Source organism: Metarhizium robertsii (assembly GCF_000187425.2).
Source record: "Metarhizium robertsii ARSEF 23 chromosome Unknown MAA_Scf_12, whole genome shotgun sequence".
In the NCBI taxonomy this organism is placed as follows: Eukaryota; Fungi; Ascomycota; class Sordariomycetes; order Hypocreales; family Clavicipitaceae; genus Metarhizium; species Metarhizium robertsii.
Genome location: NW_011942152.1, coordinates 176,395 through 200,262, shown reverse-complemented (window position 1 = coordinate 200,262; position 23,868 = coordinate 176,395). Strand labels below are relative to the sequence as shown.

General features: G+C 52.4%; 6 protein-coding genes across 6 annotated transcripts; 5 read left to right on the top strand and 1 right to left on the bottom strand.

Annotated features, from left to right (window-relative positions):
• Positions 1-3,655: 3,655 nt before the first annotated feature.
• On the top strand, positions 3,656-7,413 carry MAA_00137 (glycosyltransferase family 2; the record flags this gene model as incomplete). The annotated part of the gene is made up of 2 exons (XM_007818135.1): positions 3,656-6,902; positions 6,980-7,413. 2 exons carry the CDS (start codon positions 3,656-3,658, stop codon positions 7,411-7,413), a joined length of 3,681 nt encoding a protein of 1,226 aa, XP_007816326.1.
• A 1,086-nt stretch (positions 7,414-8,499) lies between these two features.
• On the bottom strand, positions 8,500-11,603 carry MAA_00136 (serine/threonine protein kinase; the record flags this gene model as incomplete). The annotated part of the gene is made up of 3 exons (XM_007818134.1): positions 8,500-10,684; positions 10,746-11,194; positions 11,241-11,603. The coding sequence occupies 3 exons, from the start codon at positions 11,601-11,603 to the stop codon at positions 8,500-8,502; spliced, it is 2,997 nt and encodes a 998-aa protein (XP_007816325.1).
• A 2,224-nt stretch (positions 11,604-13,827) lies between these two features.
• On the top strand, positions 13,828-14,849 carry MAA_00135 (OPA3 family protein; the record flags this gene model as incomplete). Its single annotated transcript, XM_007818133.1, has 2 exons — positions 13,828-14,178; positions 14,241-14,849. 2 exons carry the CDS (start codon positions 13,828-13,830, stop codon positions 14,847-14,849), a joined length of 960 nt encoding a protein of 319 aa, XP_007816324.1.
• Positions 14,850-15,297: 448 nt separating this feature from the next.
• On the top strand, positions 15,298-16,038 carry MAA_11656 (zinc carboxypeptidase A 1 precursor; the record flags this gene model as incomplete). Its single annotated transcript, XM_011412571.1, has 3 exons — positions 15,298-15,379; positions 15,430-15,649; positions 15,741-16,038. 3 exons carry the CDS (start codon positions 15,298-15,300, stop codon positions 16,036-16,038), a joined length of 600 nt encoding a protein of 199 aa, XP_011410873.1.
• Positions 16,039-20,640: 4,602 nt separating this feature from the next.
• On the top strand, positions 20,641-21,197 carry MAA_00134 (PRO41 protein; the record flags this gene model as incomplete). The annotated part of the gene is made up of 3 exons (XM_007818132.1): positions 20,641-20,698; positions 20,755-21,071; positions 21,132-21,197. The coding sequence occupies 3 exons, from the start codon at positions 20,641-20,643 to the stop codon at positions 21,195-21,197; spliced, it is 441 nt and encodes a 146-aa protein (XP_007816323.1).
• A 1,983-nt stretch (positions 21,198-23,180) lies between these two features.
• Positions 23,181-23,639, top strand: MAA_00133 (Histone-fold protein; the record flags this gene model as incomplete). The annotated part of the gene is made up of 2 exons (XM_007818131.1): positions 23,181-23,210; positions 23,262-23,639. The coding sequence occupies 2 exons, from the start codon at positions 23,181-23,183 to the stop codon at positions 23,637-23,639; spliced, it is 408 nt and encodes a 135-aa protein (XP_007816322.1).
• Between the last annotated feature and the right edge of the window lie 229 nt (positions 23,640-23,868).

The window sequence follows — 23,868 nt, the reverse complement described above, 5'->3', positions numbered from 1 at the left end:
GACTCGGCCCAAGCCGGTCAGGGGATGCGATTTGCCTGCCATTTACCGCGTCTACTCCGTACATGCATTATTCTTCCTTGCGCCTTTACAACAAGCGGCTCGATTCTCGCACTCAGACATAGTTTTGCTGGCCTGGCTCACTAGCTAGAGCTGTCAAGAGCGTGCACAGTGTTCTTAGCCGCGACCCCTAAAGCGGGCCGTGCTGATGGAATGTCGTCATCCCTTCAATCGCGCGCATCGCATTGACATGTCAAGTCAATTCTTTTCCTCTGCTTCTGGCCGTTCCACCCACTCCAGGGCAAGGGTCACACCAACGTCGGGTTTCGGCTCAGTCTTAATTAATGCGTCGAGTCATACCATTGTGGCACCGGCATCAGCGGTGTAAGTAGGGATTGGCAGTGATGCGGACAATATAGCTGTGTTCCCCAACCGTGTCGAGGACGGAACGACGGTCGCTTACTCCGTAGATGGGGTGCTCCATTCAATGTTCGCATCAAGGTGAACGCAGCTGATGAGGCCGAGGGTTCACGGTAGGCGTTGCTCGGTCGCCGCAAGGACGTTCAATGTTGGCTGTTGTCGACTGATCATGGTCTTCGGTCACGGAGCGACACGGCACCATCGACGACTGCCGCTTTATTTCACAATCAACTGATTCCCGGCGGCGCCATCTATTTGGCGACGTCTTCCCTCTCGTATTATATCCACAGTGATTTGCTGGCCGGGGTCAACCACCCACAGCAGTGACGATGGCATGCAATAGCTGGTAGAACCCTGCAATAGGTCTGTTCCCGTGTGGGGGTCAATTGCTCAACGACAACTTCACATGTCGACAGTATTCTGGATGCTCGTTGATCAACTCTTGGACTGTAACACAACAGAGCGCCAGACGCAACCCAAACCCACGAGGCCGGGTTCGCCGCCGCATCAAAGTATGACGGCAAATTGAGCGCTGTGCGAAGGGGGGAAAAAATTAGACGCTGGGAGATGACAAAATGACGTCGAGGAGCCAAGTGAAGGATAAGTCTTGACGTTTACTAGGTACACGCGAAGCTAAAGGGTCAAGTGCCAGAATGGCAAATGGCTCGTGGTGCGACACTCTGCTGCAGGTTTCACGGCGTCTAGATTCCATCATTCCAGACCGTGAGACAAGTGAAAGGGTGTACGGAGTATACTGTCTGGAAAATATATTGATTTTTTAGGGGATGAGCAGGGAGAATCAATTGCATGCCCGACCTATCTCTTCACGCTCCCAGGCTACAAGCAGCAAGTATGGAAGTCGACGCCTCATGACATGAATTGCTCGGCGGGCTCACTCTTTTTGCTAGGTGCGCTCACGCACCTCCAGGTACCTAGATATTAGGCTATATTATAATATATTATTATATATTTTATTATCGGTAAATATATTTTACCATAAATTATCTCTTAGGAATATGTAGGGAGAGTTTAGACACAATAAACACTTACCTACTAAGGGGGGTAAGCGCACCTAGCAAAAAGAGTGAGCCCGCCGAGCAATTCACCTCATGACGCGTGCATTGGCCGTCTGTGTGCGCAGATGCGGCATCTGGAGATGCCATGCATGGTACCAACTGGCCGGTGCTTGGGGATTTACGAAGTCGCATCGTGCGTTGCGAAGCTTTTGTTTGGTGGTTTTGGAAAAGCGCAACAGTCAAGTCCCTTCCATCATGCGTAAGCATATGTCAGGCTTGACAAACAGAATACGAATCTCTTGGGTTTGGCTATATATCAACAGGGGTTATTATTATTATGCAGGCTACGCATCAGAATCAAACTGACAGCAAAATGCGCACTGAGCTCGACATGATGACCACAAATCAGGCTGAATTTCAGATCAGCACCGGTCGACGTTCATCACTCATCCGCCGCCTGTTCGGGCCATGGGAGAGCCGGAAGGCGGGATGCACGGCGACAGGCGGACGCATGTGCTGACCGCTACGCGAACATTGAAGTCATCACCATGGTATGCGGGAGCAACTGGCGATGGCGGATGGAGGGCACGACCCGGGCCATGCCGGGCTGGGGGCCGATGACCACGAACGGGCAAAAAGGCAGACGCCAGGCACGGCTCTCGACGTGCCCGTATTTTGAGACGCCACTGGCGCCTCGAAGGTTCACGAGCCGGTGCCGGGTAACGAGAACGCCTCGCAAGTGCGGTGCGGTGCGGTGTGGTGTTCAATGTTGTGTGGTGGGTGGGGTGGCGTGCTGGCCCTCCGGCGTCGACTGGACAACAGGGGCGGCGGGGGGTCGAGCCCAGGGGGAGCATTAGCGTCGAGGGGGTATACCTCAAGTACTTTTTGTTCGGGGCTGCCGGCGCATCCAGTCGAGTAGCACCACCTGGCAACCTGCGGTGTACTTTGGGCCGGATGGTCCCTTTTCGCCAGGGGGACGCTTGGAGTCTTGGAGTCTTGGACACGGAGCCCAAAAGTCCCCGGCTGCGAGGTCAGTAATCGACTGGTGCGTTGCTGGTGCGTTCAATGTTCTGCATTGCTGCCGTGATAGTGGTTCGAGTGGAAACACGGGGGCATCGTGTTTGTGCCCTTGGGCCGGTGTCTGGAGGGACTGTCTGGAGGGACTGGCGGCGTAGCTGCGTTGGCGTGTGCAGGGCAGAAATCGGGAGCAGATGCGCCCATTGACGGCACATCGACCCAAGTCAGCTGCTGAGAGGACAGGAGAGAAGCGTTGGAGGCGTTGCCGTCGTATCGCCAGGTCGGCCGCAGCCACCTCGGGCACCCATCTCCAGACGGCGCATCTTGCACTTGTCCAGCATCATCTCTTTGCGGCGTGAAAAATTACGTTCAACACGGAGCGTCAGAAGCTTGCCAGACCGTTGACGCTTTTTTCTCTTCTTTAGTTACTTTTTGCGTGTCCAGTGACCCGTCGCCAACACCCGCACCCAGCCAGCACCCGCGCCAGCCAGTCAGGGGCCCGCAATATCGCTCGGCCGTCCCCCTCCTCCTGTCTCTGCTTCCCTCGTCCCTCGTTCCCTCGCTGCTCGCAACTGACTGACTCCCTGTTCCCTGTTCCTGTTAAATAAACTTCTCCTTTGGCCACGGCAACGCACCGCCTCTCCACCACCACGTCCATCCCCCGGCGATCGCTCGTTTCTTGTTATTCTAACTTATTCGGGGGACCACGGACGCCAACGAGGACAAACAACAAACGGCCGTGACCGTCTGCTTCGGATCGTCCTGCTGCCTCGGACGCTCTTCTCGCCTTCGTTTTCTCTGCTCTCGACCATCTATTCTTTCCTTTGCTCTTATCATTATCCCCCCCCGTCTTGGATTGAATCACGGGGCCCTCCCCTGGCTTGAATCGCTACTTTTTTTTTTTTTTTGCGACTTGGGGCTTGACGGGACGAGTTTGCACGTTTGTGAAACCGCCTTTGACGACAGGCGCTCGGAACCGGAGTTCGGCATCTTTTTTTGGTCGCCTCTCCTTGCCGTGGGAACACAGCCGTTTGGCATTTGCCTAGGTACAATTCGTTCATTCTGTGTCCTTGAAGCTGCCGTCTGCTGGGTATACGCTCTTTCGAAGAGGTCCTGACCTCGGCGAACCCATTTAGCTTGGTAAGTAGGCACCTGTGGTTCACATTTTTTCTGTAATTTTGCCCTGACATTTCTTCCTTAGAAGCATGTCTCTCCCTGAGCGACCGGGCGGCAGCCCGGTCTACGAACACCGCAACGTCTATCGAAATTCGCCTTCGCGACGCCCTCGCCCCAATGACATAGAGACTGGCTTTCAACCTGTGCCAAGGGCAGGACATGAACGTGGGAAATCCGTATCTTCTTACGCCGAGACCATTTCGAACCCTAATGCCAATACAGAGACTCTCCCTCTGTCACCGACGCATCCCACAGCCTCGCCTCCGCCGCACAGCCCAGACCAACCCTTTACCCGCAAAAGGAGTCTGATTCGACCAGAGCGCAACAGGATTGGCAAGGACCACAGAAATTACCACTATCACAAGCATGCGGCCAACATGGAGACCATGCCCTCGTCCACCGGCAACGACCCCATCTTGGAAAACGTCGAGGCATCAACCGAACCATCGGGGGGCTCACAAACCCACGGAAGCTTTGCCGATAGTTCTCCGCCACGCCATCACCGCAGCCGAAAGACGAGCGGCGGTGACCAAGAAAAGGGCAATGCTCGTGTCAAGTCGCGCCCGCACCGCAACAAGTCTGGCAAGATCACGAAAACAACTAGGCATAGAAAGTCGCGCAAGAACCCTGCCATGGCCGAACAGATTAGACCTCCGAGTGCCTGGAACGTTTACTGCGCCATTGTGACATTCTGGTGTCCCGATTTCATATTGAAATGCTGCGGCAAGCCCACAAAGGCTCAGCGCCGAGCTTGGCGCGAGAAGATGGGCCTAATCAGCATCATTCTCGTCATCATGGCCATTGTTGGTTTCCTCACGTTTGGTTTCACTGCTACTGTGTGTAGTGCACCTCCCGAGCGATTGAGGGTCAACAAGGTGACGGGTGGCTACATGATCTTTCACGGTGTCGCCTACGATTTGTCCACCTCGCACCATCCTCCGGCCGAAGGTATTCCTCTGCGGCAAGATGGCACGGGCGCCAACGTTTTGTTCGACTTGCCCGAGAAACATTCAGGACAGGATGGAAGTTTTCTCTTCCAAAATGTCAACGGCCATTGCAAAGGTCTCATCAACAAAGCCCCGGGCTCTGACGTTCCCGACAACTCGAACAACGAGCTGGCGTGGTACTTCCCCTGCACTACGTTCAATCAGGACGGATCTAGTCGTCCCAACTTCACCAACCCGTACTATTTGGGTTATGCTTGCCACACGAGTTCCAACGCTCGAAATGCCTTTTACGTTGGCCTGAAGGAAGCCGCTGATGTCTACTTCACCTGGGACGATATTCGCAATAGCTCTCGTAATCTGGTTGTCTACTCCGGCAGCGTTCTGGACCTCAACCTACTCAACTGGTTCAACGAGAGCGAGATTAGTGTCCCTGATCGATTCAAGGTTTTGCGAGACCAAGACAGCGCAGTCAACAAGGCCATCCGTGGTCGCGATGTCACCCGAATGTTCCAGTCCCCTGGCGATAAGCAGGTTGCTCAGTGCCTCGAGGAAATCAGCCGAGTTGGATTCGTTGATACCGAGACTGTCGGTTGCATTGCTTCAAAGGTTGTGCTGTACTGCGCTCTTATTTTGATTCTGTCCGTCGTCGGAACACGTTTTGTCTTGGCCCTGATTTTCCAGTGGTTCATCAGCCGCAAATACGCAGCCGCAAAAACGTCGCAAACCTCAGATCGCAGAAAGCGTGCCAAACAGATTGAGGATTGGTCCGAGGACATTTATCGCGCCCCCGCTCGATTGCCCGGCGATGTTGGTAGCTCTGCCATGGGCTCTTCTGATAGAGCGAGCAAGCGAGGCTCGTCCTTCCTGCCCACGACGTCTCGATTCTCTGCCGTCTACGGATCTGATCGTCCAACCGGAGCCAGACGTCTCCCCACCACCATGTCTAGCCAAGGTCCCGCAAGTTCTCTGCTCAATCCCAATTCCATCTACAGACAAGGCAACGATAGCCGAGCCAGCTTCTTGCGTCCCGATCCTTACTCGAGTGCCGCCAGCCCCTCTGATGGCCCCGGTCCCGCTGGATTCATTCACGACTCAGTTGTCCCCCAGCCACCATCTGACTGGATGCCATTTGGATTTCCCCTGGCTCACACAATGTGCCTGGTTACGGCTTATTCGGAAGGCGAAGAGGGTATTCGGACCACACTCGATTCCATTGCCATGACTGACTATCCCAACAGCCACAAGGCTATCGTTGTTATTTGCGACGGTATCATCAAGGGCAAGGGTGAAGCTGTCTCTACTCCCGATGTCTGTTTGGGCATGATGAAGGACCATGCGACTCCTCCAGACATGGTTGAGTCATTTTCCTACGTGGCCGTTGCCAGCGGCTCGAAGCGCCACAACATGGCCAAGGTCTATTGCGGTTTCTACGACTACGGCAACAAGAGCCGTATCCCCGTGGACAAGCAGCAGCGTGTGCCCATGATGCTGATTGTCAAGTGCGGTACCCCAGACGAGGCCGACAAGGCCAAGCCCGGTAACCGTGGCAAGCGAGACAGTCAAATCATCCTCATGTCCTTCCTCCAAAAGGTCATGTTTGACGAGCGAATGACAGAACTCGAATACGAAATGTTCAACGGTCTCTGGAAGGTCACTGGTATCTCACCCGACTACTATGAAATAGTACTCATGGTCGATGCCGATACCAAGGTGTTCCCTGACAGTTTAACGCACATGGTATCTGCCATGGTTAAGGATCCCGAGATCATGGGTCTGTGTGGTGAGACCAAGATTGCAAACAAGCGAGACAGCTGGGTTACTGCTATCCAGGTGTTTGAGTACTTCATCTCCCACCACTTGGCCAAGTCGTTTGAGTCCGTTTTTGGTGGTGTCACCTGTTTGCCTGGTTGTTTCTGCATGTACCGTATCAAGGCCCCCAAGGGCGGCCAGAACTACTGGGTGCCTATTCTCGCCAATCCTGACGTTGTGGAGCACTACTCGGAGAACGTGGTTGAAACGTTGCACGAGAAGAACCTATACCTGCTTGGTGAGGATCGTTACTTGACGACTCTCATGCTGCGCACGTTCCCCAAGCGAAAGCAGGTGTTTGTACCCCAGGCTGTTTGCAAAACGACTGTACCCGACAAGTTTATGGTTCTGCTCTCCCAACGACGTCGCTGGATCAACTCGACTGTTCACAACCTTATGGAGCTTATTCTGGTTCGAGACTTGTGCGGTACATTCTGCTTCAGCATGCAGTTTGTCGTTTTCGTTGAACTTGTCGGCACGCTGGTGCTGCCAGCCGCCATTGCATTTACCTTTTATGTTGGTAAGTACAATCATCGACTGCGTCATCATTGCATACGAATGCACTAGAAGGAGTACATGGGCTAACTTTTGTTGCAGTCATCACCTCTATTATCCATTCACCTCCGCAAATCATTCCGTTGGTGTTGCTTGCTCTTATTCTAGGCCTTCCCGGTCTCCTCATCCTGGTCACGGCCCACTCGTGGTCCTATGTCGTCTGGATGCTGATCTACCTGGTTTCCCTGCCCATCTGGAACTTTGTTCTCCCGACATATGCCTTCTGGAAGTTTGACGACTTCTCATGGGGTGACACGCGTAAGACGGCAGGAGACAAGGTCAAGAAGGGCGGCATCGAATACCAGGGCGAATTCGACAGTAGCAAGATCACCATGAAGCGATGGGCCGAGTTTGAGCGCGAGAAGCGCGCCAGGTCCGCCTACTTTGGCTCTCGGGAGAACGTGGTCGGCGCCCCTGGCGGCTGGGTCGCTCCTCCCAGCCACGCCCAAACCGATGGCTACTACTCGGATGTATAAAACAGCAACAGCAATAACTCGTGTCATGAAAGGAGCGTCTTATTTCTCGTTCAATGATGGAGCACTAAACGTTCATTGGGGTCCCTTTCATTACTATGTGGTGTTTTTTTTTTTTTCGTCTTTTTCCAAATATGACACGAACGGGGTGCTTGTACGAACAAGAATATTAATTGCTTGTTTCCTTTTCTTTTATTCACCTTGGCGTGCCCGAAGCGATGGTGGCATGGGGCCCAGGGGCTCTCCGGCCTTTGTTGATTTTGTGGTTGCGGCTTTGCCGCTTGGATGGGGGGGCTGGCGATTAGACATAATAAATAGTGAGTAGGCTGCGTAAGTATGGGACAGGGCGTGGCTGGCGTGTGGTGCATTACCCTTTGCATGTATATAGGTCGGCCGGCGTAATAATATTGGCCTTGGACTACTTTGCCTACATGGTTCTCTGGGGTGATTGTCAATTGTCAAGTGGAAGGTGTGCCCTCGCCATCGACTCGTGTCTGTCGTTTGTGATTGGCCATGCAACTTTTCCTCTCTTGTCAACTACCAACTCGCACCACGGGCAGCAGACGCAGACGTGAGAGCAATGAACGGCATAGTCCAGATGACCCTTATGACGGACATTAATGCTCCATATGGTGGTACATGACGCCACATCACACTGGGATAACAACACCATGGAATATCTCATGTAAACGTAATAATCATTAAAGGAGGGTACGAATCAGGTATCTCAACTCAACACCGGTTTTCACCATCCCATCTCCGAGCTTCTAGCCCACACAGTTTCAAGTACGGTGTGAAAGAGAAAAAGAAAAGAAAACAACACGCACAAAGCACAGGGTCATCATTGATCGTCTCATGTCCCGCGTACGCCATGACAAAAGTGATCCGTCAACGCCGGCCAAGCTCGCTACAGCCAAAAAAGAAAAATCAGAAATGAAAAAAGGGCAGAAATAGAGGCGTCACCCAAAGATATTACCAGCAAGCTTCACACTTGCAACTCCCACTGTTTATACTGTTGGCCATATGAAACACAAAGAGGCCGTCGGCTGGCTGCTTTTCTCTCTTTTTCAACTCGAGTCATAAGCTGAATTACTTCTTGGAGCCGTCGGCTTCCTCTTCGCCCAATTCCCAGGGCTTTCGGGGGTCAACGAGCGTTGACAAGCGCTGGTCGCCCCAGCGAGCGCCAATCGTGACCCAGACGTGTTTCTGCGGGATCGTTGTGTTGACGAGCTCTCTGTAACCGGTCCATCTCAAACGGGACTCTCGGCTCATGGAGCTGTTTCCAAGACCACCGTTGGCAACCCATTCCTTGACGACATTCTTGATGAACTCAACCTTGCGCCGAAAGTCGTTGGCGGCGGGAATACCTTGGACCTCGGGGTCAATCTCGGGTCGTTTGCGAGTGCTGGCTGAGCGGGTAGACGACTTGCTTTGGAAGTTGAGCAGGGTCTGCAGAGGGTATGAGAGCGTTGCGCGATCATCTAGAGCGGCTGCGCCGATTGTGCCCGTCGAGGCTAACCTTTCAGCGGCGTCTTGTGGGAGATGCCAGAAGTGGCACCAGGTTCCGGTAGCATCAAGCACGATCTTGGTGTGGTCGGGGAAATTGAACTGAAGATGTCCGTCACAGAACACCCAACAACCAACGTCTCCAAACCTCTGGTAAAATGTTACCAGCTCTGCCATTGTGCCCTTTGCCCCTGGCGACATAACCCCCTGCCCCTCGCTTTCTTCAACCGGAAGGTTTTCATCTCTGCCATAGGCAATCATGTAGTTGGCAAACTTCTTCCAGAGAATAATTCTCTCGCGCTTGCGGTGCTGATAAATATCTTTGCCGGGGTTCATCTTGCCAGCTGTGCCGTCCTCGCTGATAGACACCCTGAACTGCTCGGGTGAAACATTAACTTCAGACAAGCCGCCTTCGCCATTGTTCTCAAAGAACTTGATTGCTTCGGTCATGGGAACTGGTTGGTTTCTGTCGAAGTATGATGTGTCTTCCCGACGGAGAATGTGCTTCTCAGCACCTCGGATGAAAATACCGGCAGGAGGTAGCATGGCCGTCTTGCTGCCCTCGGTTGTGGGTATATCCCTTAGTACACATCCGACACTACCATCGTTCAAAATATAGCCAAGACCAAATTTGTTGGTGTAGTCAACCCATTTGACAACCACATGGGGGTGGGGAGGTGTGACAGATTTGGAAGAAATGATTGCCATTGTACGGGAATTCAATGACCGCTCTAATTCCGTTTGCAGCCTCTTCAATCGTTCGAGAATAATGTCAGGCCGTGAGCCTGCGATAGTCTCAGTTTTCTCGGATGGGGCAAAAAGGGTGGTCGCTCGAATGGATTGTGAATTTGATCTTTTCAGTGGTTGCACAGGTGCAGATGTCATCGTGGCTGCACGCTCAGCTACTTGAAGGTTTGGGGCTGACCGCGCCGATGGTAGAGCTGTCCGGGCAGAGCTTCGCACGTTCCTAAGGGTGCCCTCTGAGGACACCTTTGAGGCCGTTTCCCGAATGGCTTCCCGCCGTGATGGTCCTCGTACACTTTGGCTTGCCGTCAGGGCAGGATCTACAGGAGGGTTCGATTTGGTTGTTGAAGAGGTTGCCGCAGGCCTGTTTTGAGCACGCTGCTGAGCAGCAAAGCTCTGGGGAGGCTGCCTTAGCAACCCTAGAGGAGCCTTTTGTGCAGCGGTTGGAGGCTCTTCGGAAATAGTCACTGGTTGTGCGGTGTGAGGCCCAACGGAATGTGAAAGTTTGCTCCTCTGAGGCATGTGCTCTCTGAGCCAGTCGTCAAATGGTCGGTAAACCACGTTCTCGGCGAGAGGAATGGTGGGCGTCAGGCCAACCTTTTCCTCTTGAGCCATTTCCTTCCAAACTTGCGAGTGGATGACTTTTGCATCGGACCAAGGGCCAATTCCACTCTCGAGGCACATTTCTTTTAGATTTCGATACGAAGTAGTCTGCAAGGCGCTGCTCATTCGGGAGACATAAAACTCGTCTCGCTCAGGCGGCAGTTCTCGGAGTCGATAGCTCATGTCAATGTCGGTGGGCATGTAGCCCGAGGTGAAGAAAGGGTGTAGGATAATGTCATCTGGCTCGGGGCGGCGGTCTGCGTCCTCCAACATGGTGGCAACCAGATCCTTGGCCTCTTGGCTAATGAACTTTTGAGTCGAATCGCCGGTGGGCCACTCGTAATCTCTTTCTCTGGCTCGGCGATAAATCTCATCTGTAGTTGATGATTGGAAAGGAGGTTTTGATGTGAGCATGGCGAACCTGGATCAAGTTAGTGAAGTGGACTACGAACAAGGGGAATCCCGTCGAGCAAGAATCGTACATGATGATTCCCAAGCTCCAGATATCGACCATGTGATCATGCCCCTTCTTGCCCTTTTCCAAAATTTCAGGGGCAATGTAGTTGGGGGTTCCGCAAAGTGTGGTTCGGCGAATGGTCTGCATGTCCCTACCAGTAACCACCAAGGCAGCTAAGCCGAAGTCGCCAATCTTGGCATTCATGTGAGAGTCGAGAAAGATGTTGCCCATCTTCAAGTCGCGGTGGATAATGCCCTTGGCATGCATGTACTTGATTGCTCCGGTAATCTGAACCGAGTAGAAACGGACCTCGGGTTCGGTGAGTCCTTTCCGGCGTTTGACCATGTCCATGAGCGAGCCATTGTTGCATTGCTCCAGGACGAGATATGTGCAGTTGTTGAAGGAAAAAGCTCGGAAGAATTGCACAATGTTCTTGTGCTTCATTTTGGAGTGTATTTGAAGCTCGGTTTGGAACTGAAGACGGAGCCTGTTAGGCCAGCTATTCCCAGCAAAGTCTGACATGTGGGATCAAATGACTACTTGCCTTTTGCTCCATCTTGGGAGGCATTTTGCTCTTGACAATCTTCAAGGCGTATTTTTGCTTGGTTGCCACGTGCAGGCCGCTGTAGGCCAGGGCGAAACCCCCCTTTCCCAGTAATTTGCCAACTTGGTATGTAGCCCCCTCCGGGCGGTCGGAACTACATGGCTCGAAGACTTCGGGAGGCGGAGGCGGAGGATGCTCCTTGTCCTTGGCGGCCCGAAGCTGTGCGGCAGTCTTGACTTTGTTTTCCGTGGTTTTGGGCAATCGCTGGGCATTGGCATCTCTAGGAGACAAAGCCTCGAGGTCGACACCGCCTTTGGCCGCAGCCAACCTATGGGCCATGGCTGCTAAGTAGAGAGTCGATTGCCGTGTGATGGATCAAACTATCGCTGCGTGGTGGATGGCGTATTAAAGGGATGGTGCGGTCGTCAAGGCTGGCGGTAGCAGTGGAAGAATCGCCAACGGGAGCCTGGATTCAGATCGAAGAGTGAGAAATACTGTTATTCATGATTCAATAACCTTGAATGGGGAGCTGGTCATCTTTGGTCCAGCTTTCTGGCAGAGCAGCGGATGCACACGTGGAGCAAGATGTCAAAGAAAGGGATCAATGTCGTGCTCACATTCAGTTCAAGCACATGTAGCATTCGCGGTGAAGCAAAGCTGCAGCGAGCCGACGATGAGATATTGGCGAGGGCTCCTCGAGATGCCAAAAGACAGTAAGCAATGCTAGATTGTCGATGCGGGTGCAAGGAGAAGCGACAATTGAGTGCTGGTTGTGTGGCTAAGCGGACAATAAGACTGGGACATGGCAACCGGACGACTACGACGAGTCTCTTTCCTATTGCTGGGGGCGGGTTTGTGTACTTTGACCGTGTCTGGTGGTTGCCGGGGAACCAAAGTCACTCCAGTTCATCTATACTCTGGCCAATTACAGAGCCGTAGCCGGCGACCTTGAACCGCTTCTAGTGGCTGTCAACAACCACACCAGTCCCAATCTGGCGGTGAGTGGCCCCACATCCCGGACCAGTTGAGCTTCAATGTTCTGTGAAATTCTTCATACCGCTGATGAAAAGATGCTCCTGATATTTGTATGTTATCCCCAGCGAAATATTAAATGCGTTTTTATATTATTAGTAACATGGGCGGGAAGCTTGCTACTACGCCAAATTCTGAGATGGTCAAGGCACGGTAAACATGAGTGGTACGTTGTCGATATAGTGTACTAGGTGCCGGCAAGGCGCTAAAACACTTACAAGAGTCCAAGACGGTTAGAGATGCATAACCGCTACGGCAGTCACAACCAATCAACCAAGGTGCTCGTAATTGATCATTATACGGAAGGTGTTGGCCTTGAATTTACGGGCACTTTTGGCTTCTTTTGGCGCGTGAATTGGTGAATTGCGGCGCGCCATTTGAGTAGTGAGCTGCTCAGAATTCAACTTGACTTGACATCTCTCGCGGCACGTTACGGTCTTGTTGCCTGGTACGGCTCAATCACGGTGCTACTAGTGGTCTTGCATGATCATCTAGGCTTCTTTTTTTCCCCACAATAACTTAATAACTTGATGACACATCTCTACGTGCATAGCAACAGGGCATACTTCCAACTTCATATTTCTACATGCATCAATAAGGCATACTCCCAGACAAGAATATCATCGCGAGTACCCTGCCCTCTACACTCAAGCTTCATGCCCGTGTATCCAAGTACAGCATACTGGTAAATTGAAGTTTCGTGTCGCTTATAGTGTTGAGATGCAGATACTGACCTCAACATCTCAGCTTAGATCCCACCTCCGCTACTATAACCGGGCAGTAGCCTTATTACGCCTTCGAGTCACAACACCACACAAGAAAGCAGTTCAGACCATGTGCTTCTAGTCCTCAAGCAATGTCAACGCTCTTAGGGCACAAACGTCAAATGCCGTCGGGTGAGGAAACATTAACTGAAAGCCTCCAGGCACATGTGTATCAAGCACATGGTGAGGGCAGGCCAAGACGAGATGCACCGCTGAGGATGTGTGACTGCGGCTGGGCAGGAAGGCGAGTGCGTCGAGTCATCGTGGGAGGGATAGTTGTGGGAAGGAAGGATATAAAAGGGCACTTCATATGGCGCTGGAGAGAATTGACATACATGTAATATTAGGAGCATCTTTTTAGAAGCGGTATAAAGAATTTCAACGAGATCAAACGCCGTATAGAGCGGGTGGCTTCTGGTGGCTCCAGATGTTAAAGAAACCCAACTGGTCCGGACTGTAGTGTGTAGACGAATTATAAGCTTCTATACTTAACAAATATATTAGTAGATATTATAAAAAAAGTCAGGGGTAAGTACAATAAATAGTAAAAGGTTCAGCGCACTTGGCATAAAGAGTAACATTGAAGCCCGCTAAGCAATTCACTTGCCAACTGCACTACCAAAAGCGGAGAACTCGTGCAGCGAGATGTGAGCGGATAAAGGTGGGTTGAACCGTGCCCCGACCAATTCACACCCATGGAAGCCCTGAGAGGTTTAGTCAGGTCAATGCCTGGATGTCCCGGATTAGGGGATCGTGGTCCCTGAATGATGGACGCGGATAGTGACGACGCCTGGCGCTTACCACGGGAGCCTCCGGAACCTGACATCGCGGCTCAGTCATCACGGCTTTACGTCTTGGGACAACTCTGTTTCCCGACGTCGCCCATTCCCGCAGCCGAGCACAGCCAGAACATTCCCTCGCGCTATTCAACAACGATCGCCCGCTCTCTGATCTCTTTGTTCCCAGCATTACGCAGCTCGAGTGGTTCCGAGGTATTTTCTCGCGCTCCCAGGCGCCAACCTCGACGTCGACGGGACGCAAGTGCGACAACCATGGTGCCTCTACCTCTATTCAAGCTCGCATCGCTCTTCGTGCGGCACATTTCCAAATATGGCGCGGTAAGCCGGCAATCCTCTCCGCGAATGCGCCATGATGTCGCGAACTGACCCCCGCCCCCCAGAACCAAATCAAAGCACAAGCCCACGACCATCCACGATTTCGCGCATTCGCCGCCAAGTACGGCCAGCACATGCACCAGCTAAACATGCGCATGTCCGTCGCCCTCCTCCGCGACCCCGAGGCAGAGCGCCGCGCCAAGGAACGAGCCGAAGCCCCCACGGTCAAAACCGAGGAGCAACACAAGCGCGACGAGGCGGCCAAGTCGAAATCCAGCCCCGGCACCTTGTCCTCCTCCTCGTCCTCCTCTTCATCACAGTCGGCAAAGTACCCACGATTCACGTTCCAAAACGTGTGGAAGAGGAAGTTCCGGCCTCTCCCCGAGGGCAAAGCGGTCGATCTTTTCGCAGACGCTATTGGCGATGCGTTCATCCTCGGTGTGGCAGGCGGCCTGATCATATACGAGTCGTGGAAGGCGTTGCAAAAACCAGACGTGAACAAGCAGCGAATCGACGATTTGAGCGAGAGGGTGGAGGCTCTGAGGAGGAGAGAGGAGGAGCTGGCGGATGCGGAGGAGAAGCAGAGACAGAGGTTTGAATCCTTGGAGGAGGCGTTGAGGGCTCTCAAGGACCCCAAGACGAAGGAGCCTTTGTTACCGACATTACAGCCTTGAAATGATGCTCGGTTTCGACGTTGAAAGAGCGACGAGAGCATTCTTCATTTGTCTTGGAAGCTTGGCGAGCTGGCACACATGGGTGGAGTTTTGAGCGGCTGATCCCATTGTACATATTGGCATGTGGGACTTTTATTTTGGACTTTTGTACTACCACCAGGCATCTTCTCCATCAGTGTATATCATAGACCACATAGAAATCAGCGGATGTCACCTCTGCTCTCACAAGGCAGATGGGGATGAGGGGCCAAGGCAGCGGGCTGGACAGGCGAGGGAAGGCAAGAACCAGAGAGCTCTTTCCATCCCGAAAATAAATCTCCAAAGTCTCTTCTCCAAGGACCGAAAACCGCCGCCCTCGTCTAGGATACAAACGCGTTGAGTGGCATTGACAAATTTGACTACTGCGCAGTACGTGCTTGGGACATAGTTGTGAAGAAACTTCTCGGTCATGTTCAGTTCATCACTTCGTCAACGATCTGAGTGGTCTCCGGCGCTCGCCCTTTTCTCTCAATCTCCCTCAAAATGGAGAGGTAATATCTTTCCAACCAGCCGAGTCTAGTACACTGACAAAACCCTCTAGAAACAAACCTCCTCAGGCATGACCTCGAATTCACAGTTCAATACTCGGCCAGCTCCTCGCCAACTTATCGGATGGTGCTCATATCGGCAAAACAAGTTGGTACTGACGACGCAACGCGCAGGATCGAGCAGCTTCCCAAAGACGGAACCGATAAGAAAGCTGTCGTGCTTCTGATGCAAGGACATGATGCCATGTCTTCGTTTATGAGACTGCAAATACAGTACGTGTCTGCCATTGGGCTGATTGCAGTAGTCATTCTAACAGCGCAGAATGCTTGAGCATGAAAGAATCTCTACTATACCCGTATCCAGTGCTGGCCAGCTTATTGGCCATCTAGATGCATTGAGAAGGCCGAGCACGACTGGCATGAACGGACTCGCCCAAATTGACCGTCATGCGGTCCAGAAGGATCTTTTGCGCCACTGTGTTTCAGGGACGCCTCTATCAGTGCAACAGGTAGATGTACTGTTAGGTTCAGTCAGACATCTGAGGGAGTTGGCCAACATGGTGCAGACCCGGGAAGGACAAGAGACCATCTGTAGGCTCTTGGGCGACGCCGATGGTCGCAGCTTGATTGAGCACTTTACCAACGGCCCGAAGTTCACGTAGGGAGCGGCCTCATAAGAGACACGTTGATTATGCCTTGTGCCCCCGTTGGCCAAATAAAAGGCCTACAAGGCTGAGGTAGACATCAGATAGGCTAGGGTCATCGAATCAATATGCCTTCAGGAGCCATTTCTACGGCACTTAGCCGCGCAGCCTCGAGGATGGAACCAACACGGCCAACAACGCAGTGTTGGTCGTAGCTTAGCCGGCAGCCGCGCGCCTCATAGCGCAAATGGGCTGGTTTCACAAGAAATCCATCAAAGCCCAGTAAAAGTCATTTATAGACAACGTTGACCAACAACGACATAAAAAGTCTGAGACATCCTGGAAGCGCTCATCTTCAGCTTCAGCGCTCTGTTTGCATAGTGTCATGTGCTTTTCCTCCTCTTGCTTCTCGATCCACTGGCCATCAATGATGGCCCAAGCGAGCGCTGATCAGGCTAAGCGACACACAGTGACGTACATATTTTCAGAACCAGTTGGCCGAGGGTTTTTTTCGTTAACCTTGCTGAGCTCGCGCCAAGCACTCAGTAATGAGACGATTCTGCCATAATCCGTCGTTGGGGTAATTATCTTTTCCCCATCCATGGTATTTGTCCGGTGGCTGCTCCGCACGACCGATGGAATATTTTTGCGGCTTCCAACAATAGAAACAAACTATTTATGCATGCCGGACAAGCCATCCCTGGCGACGCAAGGTCAGGTGTTACCCCATCCCAGCCTAAGGGAAGCGGAACAGGGAGTAATCGCGCACGAGAAAAGAAAGTTGGCATCCGCAGCTGTAAATATCAAGGGCCGATATATTGTAGGAGAGAAGCATTGATGCGAGCATAAGAAGCAGGATGCCAGTTGGTTTGAAGCCCAAACAATTGGAGCTTCAGTACCATTTCGAGTCTCCTCTCTTGCGAGAACGCGCTAAACGATTAGGTAGCCAAAGGAGACGGATGGACTTGAGTGGCGGCCAGATCAAAGTGCGAGTTGTGAACAAATCCGCATAATGGCCCCCTCCTCGATGAGCAACCATCGTCTAAGTCGGTCGAGTCTAGATGCAACTGCACCTGTCCAGGCAGAGTGATGCTGGATGTGATTGGCTGTATTTTAGCTCATGAGCGCCACAATGACGACCTGTCTCCAATCAACGATGCCTCAGAGCCGCCGGAGCGTGATCAGGGCGCACAATACATAGATCCGCATGGACTTGGCTAGGGTACCGGGGTTCATTGGTTCGGGTCGCTGTTGTGTGCGGAGGCAAGGACATTGTAGTTATGTTGTAAAACAAAAAAAGCTTGTTGAAAGCAGAATATTAAGTCGTCCAGGCGATGGACGTGCCATCCAAGTCAGTCTCGCTAGAAGAGAAGGGTTGCATTCTGCGATTCTTGGCTCCAGGGATTGCGAGATAGCTTCAATGGCCTTGTCCCGCGAGTGAAGACGGCATGTCACCACCCGTGTCCTTCTTGCCTTGATTGACTATTGCTGGCTAAATGCACAGAAAGATAAACCATGTACTATATAGTCTCTTCCCAGTTGAAAGCCGCCTTTTGACGCGGAGGTCTATACTCAGAAGGGTTAGGTGGCGACACGTGCAGCCGTCGCTTTGCATTTCCCGGATATTTGCCATTCACTCCACTGTCAGCCGATGCACCTCCTGGAAAAGGAATCAACGTTGGGTGAGCAGGGAGACGTTGCGGAGAAGATACAGAGAAAATGAGACCGGCGCATCGTAGTTCATTTTCACTCTTCGCGGCAGTCTTAGATGAGTCGAAACAACAAAATGGAGCTTCCTTGGTACCAACACGTTGGTGTCATCAGAACGGAAACTGCACGTGACGGAGCAATAGGGAACCAGCGGTGGGAGTCAATCCAATAAAGAGTCAATCCAATAAAGCCTACTCCGTACAGGATTACTCCGTAGATGAGTTGCCAGTCCAGCGGGTGGTGTGCGGTTCACCGTATTGTCGGGACTTGATTGATATGAGGATTTTCGCAAACCTATGACGGTCGCATGGCGTGAGCGGTGACAAGGGCCCAGCTATCGGGTTGGCTAAACGTGGTAATGCCTAAAAGTGCTTCATGTATAATACCTCGTGGTTTGTTGACGATTGAACTGTATTATGGAGTTGACGGTGGGGCACATCGTGATGGATTTGTTCGTGGAGTCGATCTGTCGTGGGTTGACGAGGCGCCTCAGACACCATGTGCTTCACCATCGAGCCCAGACGTCGCACAAGTCATACGAGACCCGCCACCGTCGCGCCTGTGTAAGGGGAATTTATAAGTATAAGTCACAGACGAGACTTTGAGAAAATAGTCGACAGATAGATGAGTCTTACCAGAGGGTCAATTTATCTCCGCCATCACAGTGGTGATGTGTGATGATCCCAATGGCTCGTATGTACTCCGTATAGCACCCAGAATGTGTCTCGCAAGCAGGGACAAGCAGCCACACATGCACCGTCGGCAGCCGACGCACGCACCCACGATAGGTTGCTTGTTGAAGTAGTACAGATCGGGTCGTTTGCCCATTGCAGTATTTTTGTGGCTGGTTAAAGCGAAGCAAACTCTCGGCTGGGCAGATTGAGGAGCCAAGAAAATAGAGACGAGCGGCCGCTGCACGCGATGCCAAATGATGCAAGAAGCCAGCAGAAGCCGTCCTATCGCGAAGCAGAAACCAGCTAGTGGAGGGTTGCAAGGCCATAGTTGCGGTACAGGGGGTTGATGGTGAGCACTACGTCCAAGAGGTGAATTTGAAGGCTGAGGGTAAAAAGTGGTGGTCGGTTGGCATCAGTCTGGAAGACGTCGAAGAATCAAGATGCGAAAGAGACGGTGGCTGGCACAAAAGGTACCTCGGCTGCCAGCCTGGCGTTGCGGGCGACACAGGTATCCCCTGGGGCTGGCCGTCGTCTGGCAGGGAAGGTGCAGCCGGGTGCTCTTCTGTAGCAGCAAATGCGGCACCGTCCCCATGCGACCCAGAAACGGGAGGGGCGACCCAGTCGTCCCGGAACGGCAAGGGTGCTGATTGGCTCTCGGCCAACGTGTAACCGCCCGAGTTTCTCCAATCACCTCGAGCCACACCACCGATTCACCTCTTTGTCTCTCCCCATCGCCAGCCCAGGACACGGCCGTTATGTCTCTTCAACATGCCACCCAGCCAAATTCGACTCTGTGCCGCTTCCAAGTCTCGCTGTTGCTAGCCGTTCCTAAATAGTACCCCGGCCAGATGTGGCCTGGCCGCTCCAATGGGCCAACAGTCTTGTCGCAGGCCTGCTTCTTGGCCGAATTCCCGGTACCTTAGTTTCGCCCTCACTCCCACCGCACCCATGTCGTCCAACGATGTGCCGTTGCCTTCAACTTGGCTGTTAGCGGCTTTCCAGGTTCTCCTCACGCCTTTCTTCATGTATTCACGCCATTTGTGCTTGGCCATGTATGCGCACAGTACTCGTCCATCGGCGCCAACCCCGGCGGTTGCACGAATAGACTCTGCAAGGGTCGTGGCCATGCGAAACTGCAGATGTCATGCCGGACCATGCTGTACTATCCATCTTTTAAATCTAGCTTCCCATCTGCTACTGCCCCAGCGTCAACCTCCTTGATCTTCCTCCCCTCCAACTACTCTCCTTGATTCACGTCTCCGACATCGTCTCGTCTGATAATCCGTCTCAAACGCCTCCTCGTTCATGCGAACAAGAACCAGGTCTAACCCTTCAACCACCTCGACTACGGACGAAACCGCCTTGTACTTTTCCCGGCCCAGGATAGAGTCAACAGTTGCTTCTGCTACACGCGAAGCCGTCACCAACACTGCAGATCAAGCAGCGCCATTCTCAATCCACCCTCGAATCATCACCGACTCAGAATATCCGACTCCTGCTCAACCTCAACATCTTCACACGGCTCTATCGCAACCTACACATGTCCCTTGTTGTGCACCCTAGCCTGGTCGCAAGAGGTTAGTGCCGCACGGATGCCTGCTGTCAAGAAACAACGGACTCAGTCACATACTCGCAATTCACCATCAAGTCGGCCTCATCCGGTATTGTGTCTGTCTCGCCAGCCATCAGTATCTGATACACGGGCTTGGGCTAGCCTCGCCCTTCTCGGCATCGGCTACGGCCCTCCGGCGCCCTGCTAACCCTGCTGCCGACTGGGCTGTCAAACTTATTAGATCCTTACATTTCCTCCCCCTCCAGGAAACGTTTGGGTCTGTTCTTCATCTCTTGCGATTTCATCCGTTGTCTTTCATTCTTATCTCCGGTTTCTTCGACCAGTCTGGGCCTGTCGAGAACCACCTAATATCGAGTCTTTCTTTTCAACTACAACCATTCATTCGTCTCAAAGCTGTGTCGGTCTGGTTACCAGCACTTCCTCTGCGTCTTCTGGCTTCCTCTCAACCGGCTCGCGCCAATCTGTACCATTGACCCGCAAGAGAAAAGTTGGGGCCCCGACGGCAAATTCAGTGCATATCACCCAGGCGTGTTATCATATAGACCATCAACAACAAACGATTCAAGAGCATCCCGCAACTTTGAGAGGACGGATTTCGGGTTACAAAACAGAAAGAGACAGGAAAAGAAGAGGATATCTGGACTAGGCTAATTATTCGACACCATGGGCAGACTTATCAAGAACCACTTGGGTCGCCTCATTATCCTGACCGCCGCAGCTTGTATGTTCTGACAGCCAGTCCTCGACGGAAAGCAATAATCACTGACATTTGTGCAGATCAGGTTGGCGCTGCCATTGAAGGGTTCATTTGGCCCAAGATATTTTGGGACTTCCTCACCAAGAACCTGGACCCAGCTGTCAAACCCATCCCGATTCTGCAAACAATCAACCTCATCTTTGGACTGGGAATGCTTGCCCTGGAGTGGCCATTGAGCTTTGTCGCCGGGTCAAGCCTTCACCGATCACTGGAGTTTCGACTTGCAGTCCTCCCCCTGACGGCACTCACGTCCATCTTGATGTATCAGTCTACCAACCCGGCAATCTACTACGTGATTGGAATGGTTGTATATTTTGTGGCATACAGCGAGGGCGAGGTATGCTTAGGCCTTGAAACTTTGCCGAGGCAAATCAGCATGCTAACATGGAACGAACAGATGATTTGCGCCAAGCCTTGGACTCTGCCACAAAGAGGCATGGCCGGACTAGGATTGCGCGCGTAATCGACAATGCCGGAGCAGAGTCTTGTCGCAAGACGGCTTAATTTCGAATGAATTAATTACTTTCCATTAAATCTCTTTTTGCATTTTAGCGCCGGCGTTTTCGATGTCATTATTATATTACAACTCGGACCTTGACGGAGCATTTTCAGCATGTCCGGTGGGGTGGTGGACTGCAGCATTTTTTTTCCTTTTGATTCCCCGATGGATTCTTGGGAGCGAAAAATGGAGGGCCAATGGGTGTTGTTGGTGGATGCGGGTAGCAAGGAGAATTCATGCCTCTGGTCACTCTCCTTTGGGAGAATGTTTCTACCATGTAACATATGTACTTGCGTAGAGTATTCCGCACAGTTGCATTGGGTACCTTATGGTGGTGGACGGGCGAGAGCAGCTGAAAGGGGCATGGGGTAGAGTAGCACTTGAGAGCAAACTATTTCGACCAACGCTGGAATGGATCGAAGACGAACAAAGAAAATAGAAGCGTCGCACGGAAATTCGGAACAGTATCCAGCACAAGTCGTGTACCGGCCTTGCAACAAGCCTCACGACTCAAGATGCCAAGTGTGAAGCGCCTCTGTAACATCTCCAGACCCATATACACCTGAATCAGGTAACTACATAAACAATGCAGCTCAAACCCGTCAAGCCTCTGCCCAAACCCTGCGCCCGTCGCATCCCAAAGAAGTGTCCGCCGTGGCACCAAAAATCATCATTCTCGGTCCATGTCCAAACACAGCGAAGCTTCAGAAGTTCAAATTCGGGAGTTCCGAGGGATACGGTACAAAACCGAGGGCAATATATCCAAGACAGGCGTTTGAAGGAGCGCCTTGCAAGTCATGCCTACGAATTGCGCAAATTTGTCCCCGGCACCACAACGGACCAAAAGGGTCACGACAAGCTGACTCTAAACATACGAGTCTAAACACCTCGAGGCATCTCTTGGGAAAGAAAATAGGGCTTAGTCAAGTGAACTGGCACTTGAGTGAGAACCTAACTCATTGATGTGTGCCAGACAAAAGTATGCCTCTAGAATCATGAAGCGATCCTTTTCTAGTCCCTGGAGAGACTTTTGCTTCTTTTTTCTCGCTCCTCAATGGCAGCTAGTGTCCGGATCTGTTGATAGACTTTCCAGAGTGCTTGATAAGGCTATTCGAGACAGTTTGAACGGTTGGGCTACAAGGCGATTTGATGTAGGGTAGGTCAGTTGACGTTGGTTGCAAGAATGAGGGAGGGTGCTGTGCAAATGAGAAGCAGTGCTGCCAAGGTCCTGGATTGGAACTAAAGTGGCCAAGTCTACGTGAACTATAAACGGGCTTATGAGAGACTCGACGTTGAGCGCAGTACAATAATGAATGTACCGTGTGGCTTCATTGCCGATGCTCCGCCCTCTAGGCGATGGTGATTTTCGGAACATGAAAGGTGAAGACGACACCTAAGCCAGCACTCTTCCCACAACCACATTCATGTAATCATGGGCTGAGATGAAGTGTTCTGTGTCATTCGCCATGCGAACTGGTTTCCTCTCCCTCAACTGCACTGATGGAGGCGGTACTACAGCCTCTGACAGAATGTATTTGCCGAACAAGAAGTATGCACTAATACGCTGCAATAAATTACAGTACAGGGCACGATAGCTAGGCACCGTATCTGGTGAATCACTTTTCGCTCTCACTCCATGATAGCCGAGTCTCACCCTGACAGAAATGACCCTTCCATAAAAGTCTTGGTAAGGCTACCTACCCCCGACCGCCGTGCAATACCACATGCCCAAAAAAAAATCATAAGGAGCGAAGCACGCACCATCTACACACTAAAATATGTGAAAAACCGCTTCGCCCAGTGATATTCACACCACCACACGACAAACTCCCAAAAAGACAACCACCCAAACCGCCGCCCCACTTCACACCTCCTCCATCGCGCTCACTTAACGCGCCTCGCCTCACCCACGCAAAACCCATCCTCACACTCACCAGCCAGCAAACCATGGCCTCACCCGACAACGACGACCGCGAGGTACGCACCCCCCACCCGGCACCCGGCACCCCGACAAGCTAACAACCCCAGCGCCTCAAATCCGCCCTCTGGTTCGCAGTCGGCCAAATCGTCGACGAGGAGTGCCTCCGGCGAAACCGCAACGCAACGCCCCAATTCATCGGCGCCCTAACAGAGATGGTCTGGACGCAAATCGGTAAAAAAACAACCCACTCACCTCCACACTCGTCACAAGCAGAACACCTGACGCGGCGAGCAGAAAACGTAGCCATAGACCTGGAGAGCTTCGCCAACCACGCCTCCCGGCCCAACGTCACGACCGAAGACGTGCTCCTCCTGGCGCGCAAGAACCCCGACCTGCAGCAAATCATGGGCGAGTTCGTCGACGAGAGGAAGGGAATCAAGGAGGCTAAGATGGCTAGGAGTAAGGCCGGGGGCCGTCGTCGATGAGGGCCATCTTCACGCGCTGTACACACTCTGTACACACTCTGTACACCCACTACACCCACTGTACCTCTGCTACGGGCACTACTTAAGTATAATACGGGTGATTGAAGAGACGGAGGAACTTGAGCAGCAGAGCGCGGCACCTGGCGCCAAGATCTTGTCGGTATCGATCAGCGCGGCTGGGCCCTTGAAAGTTGACGCCTTGAGATGGATTGATGCCGGAATCCACCGT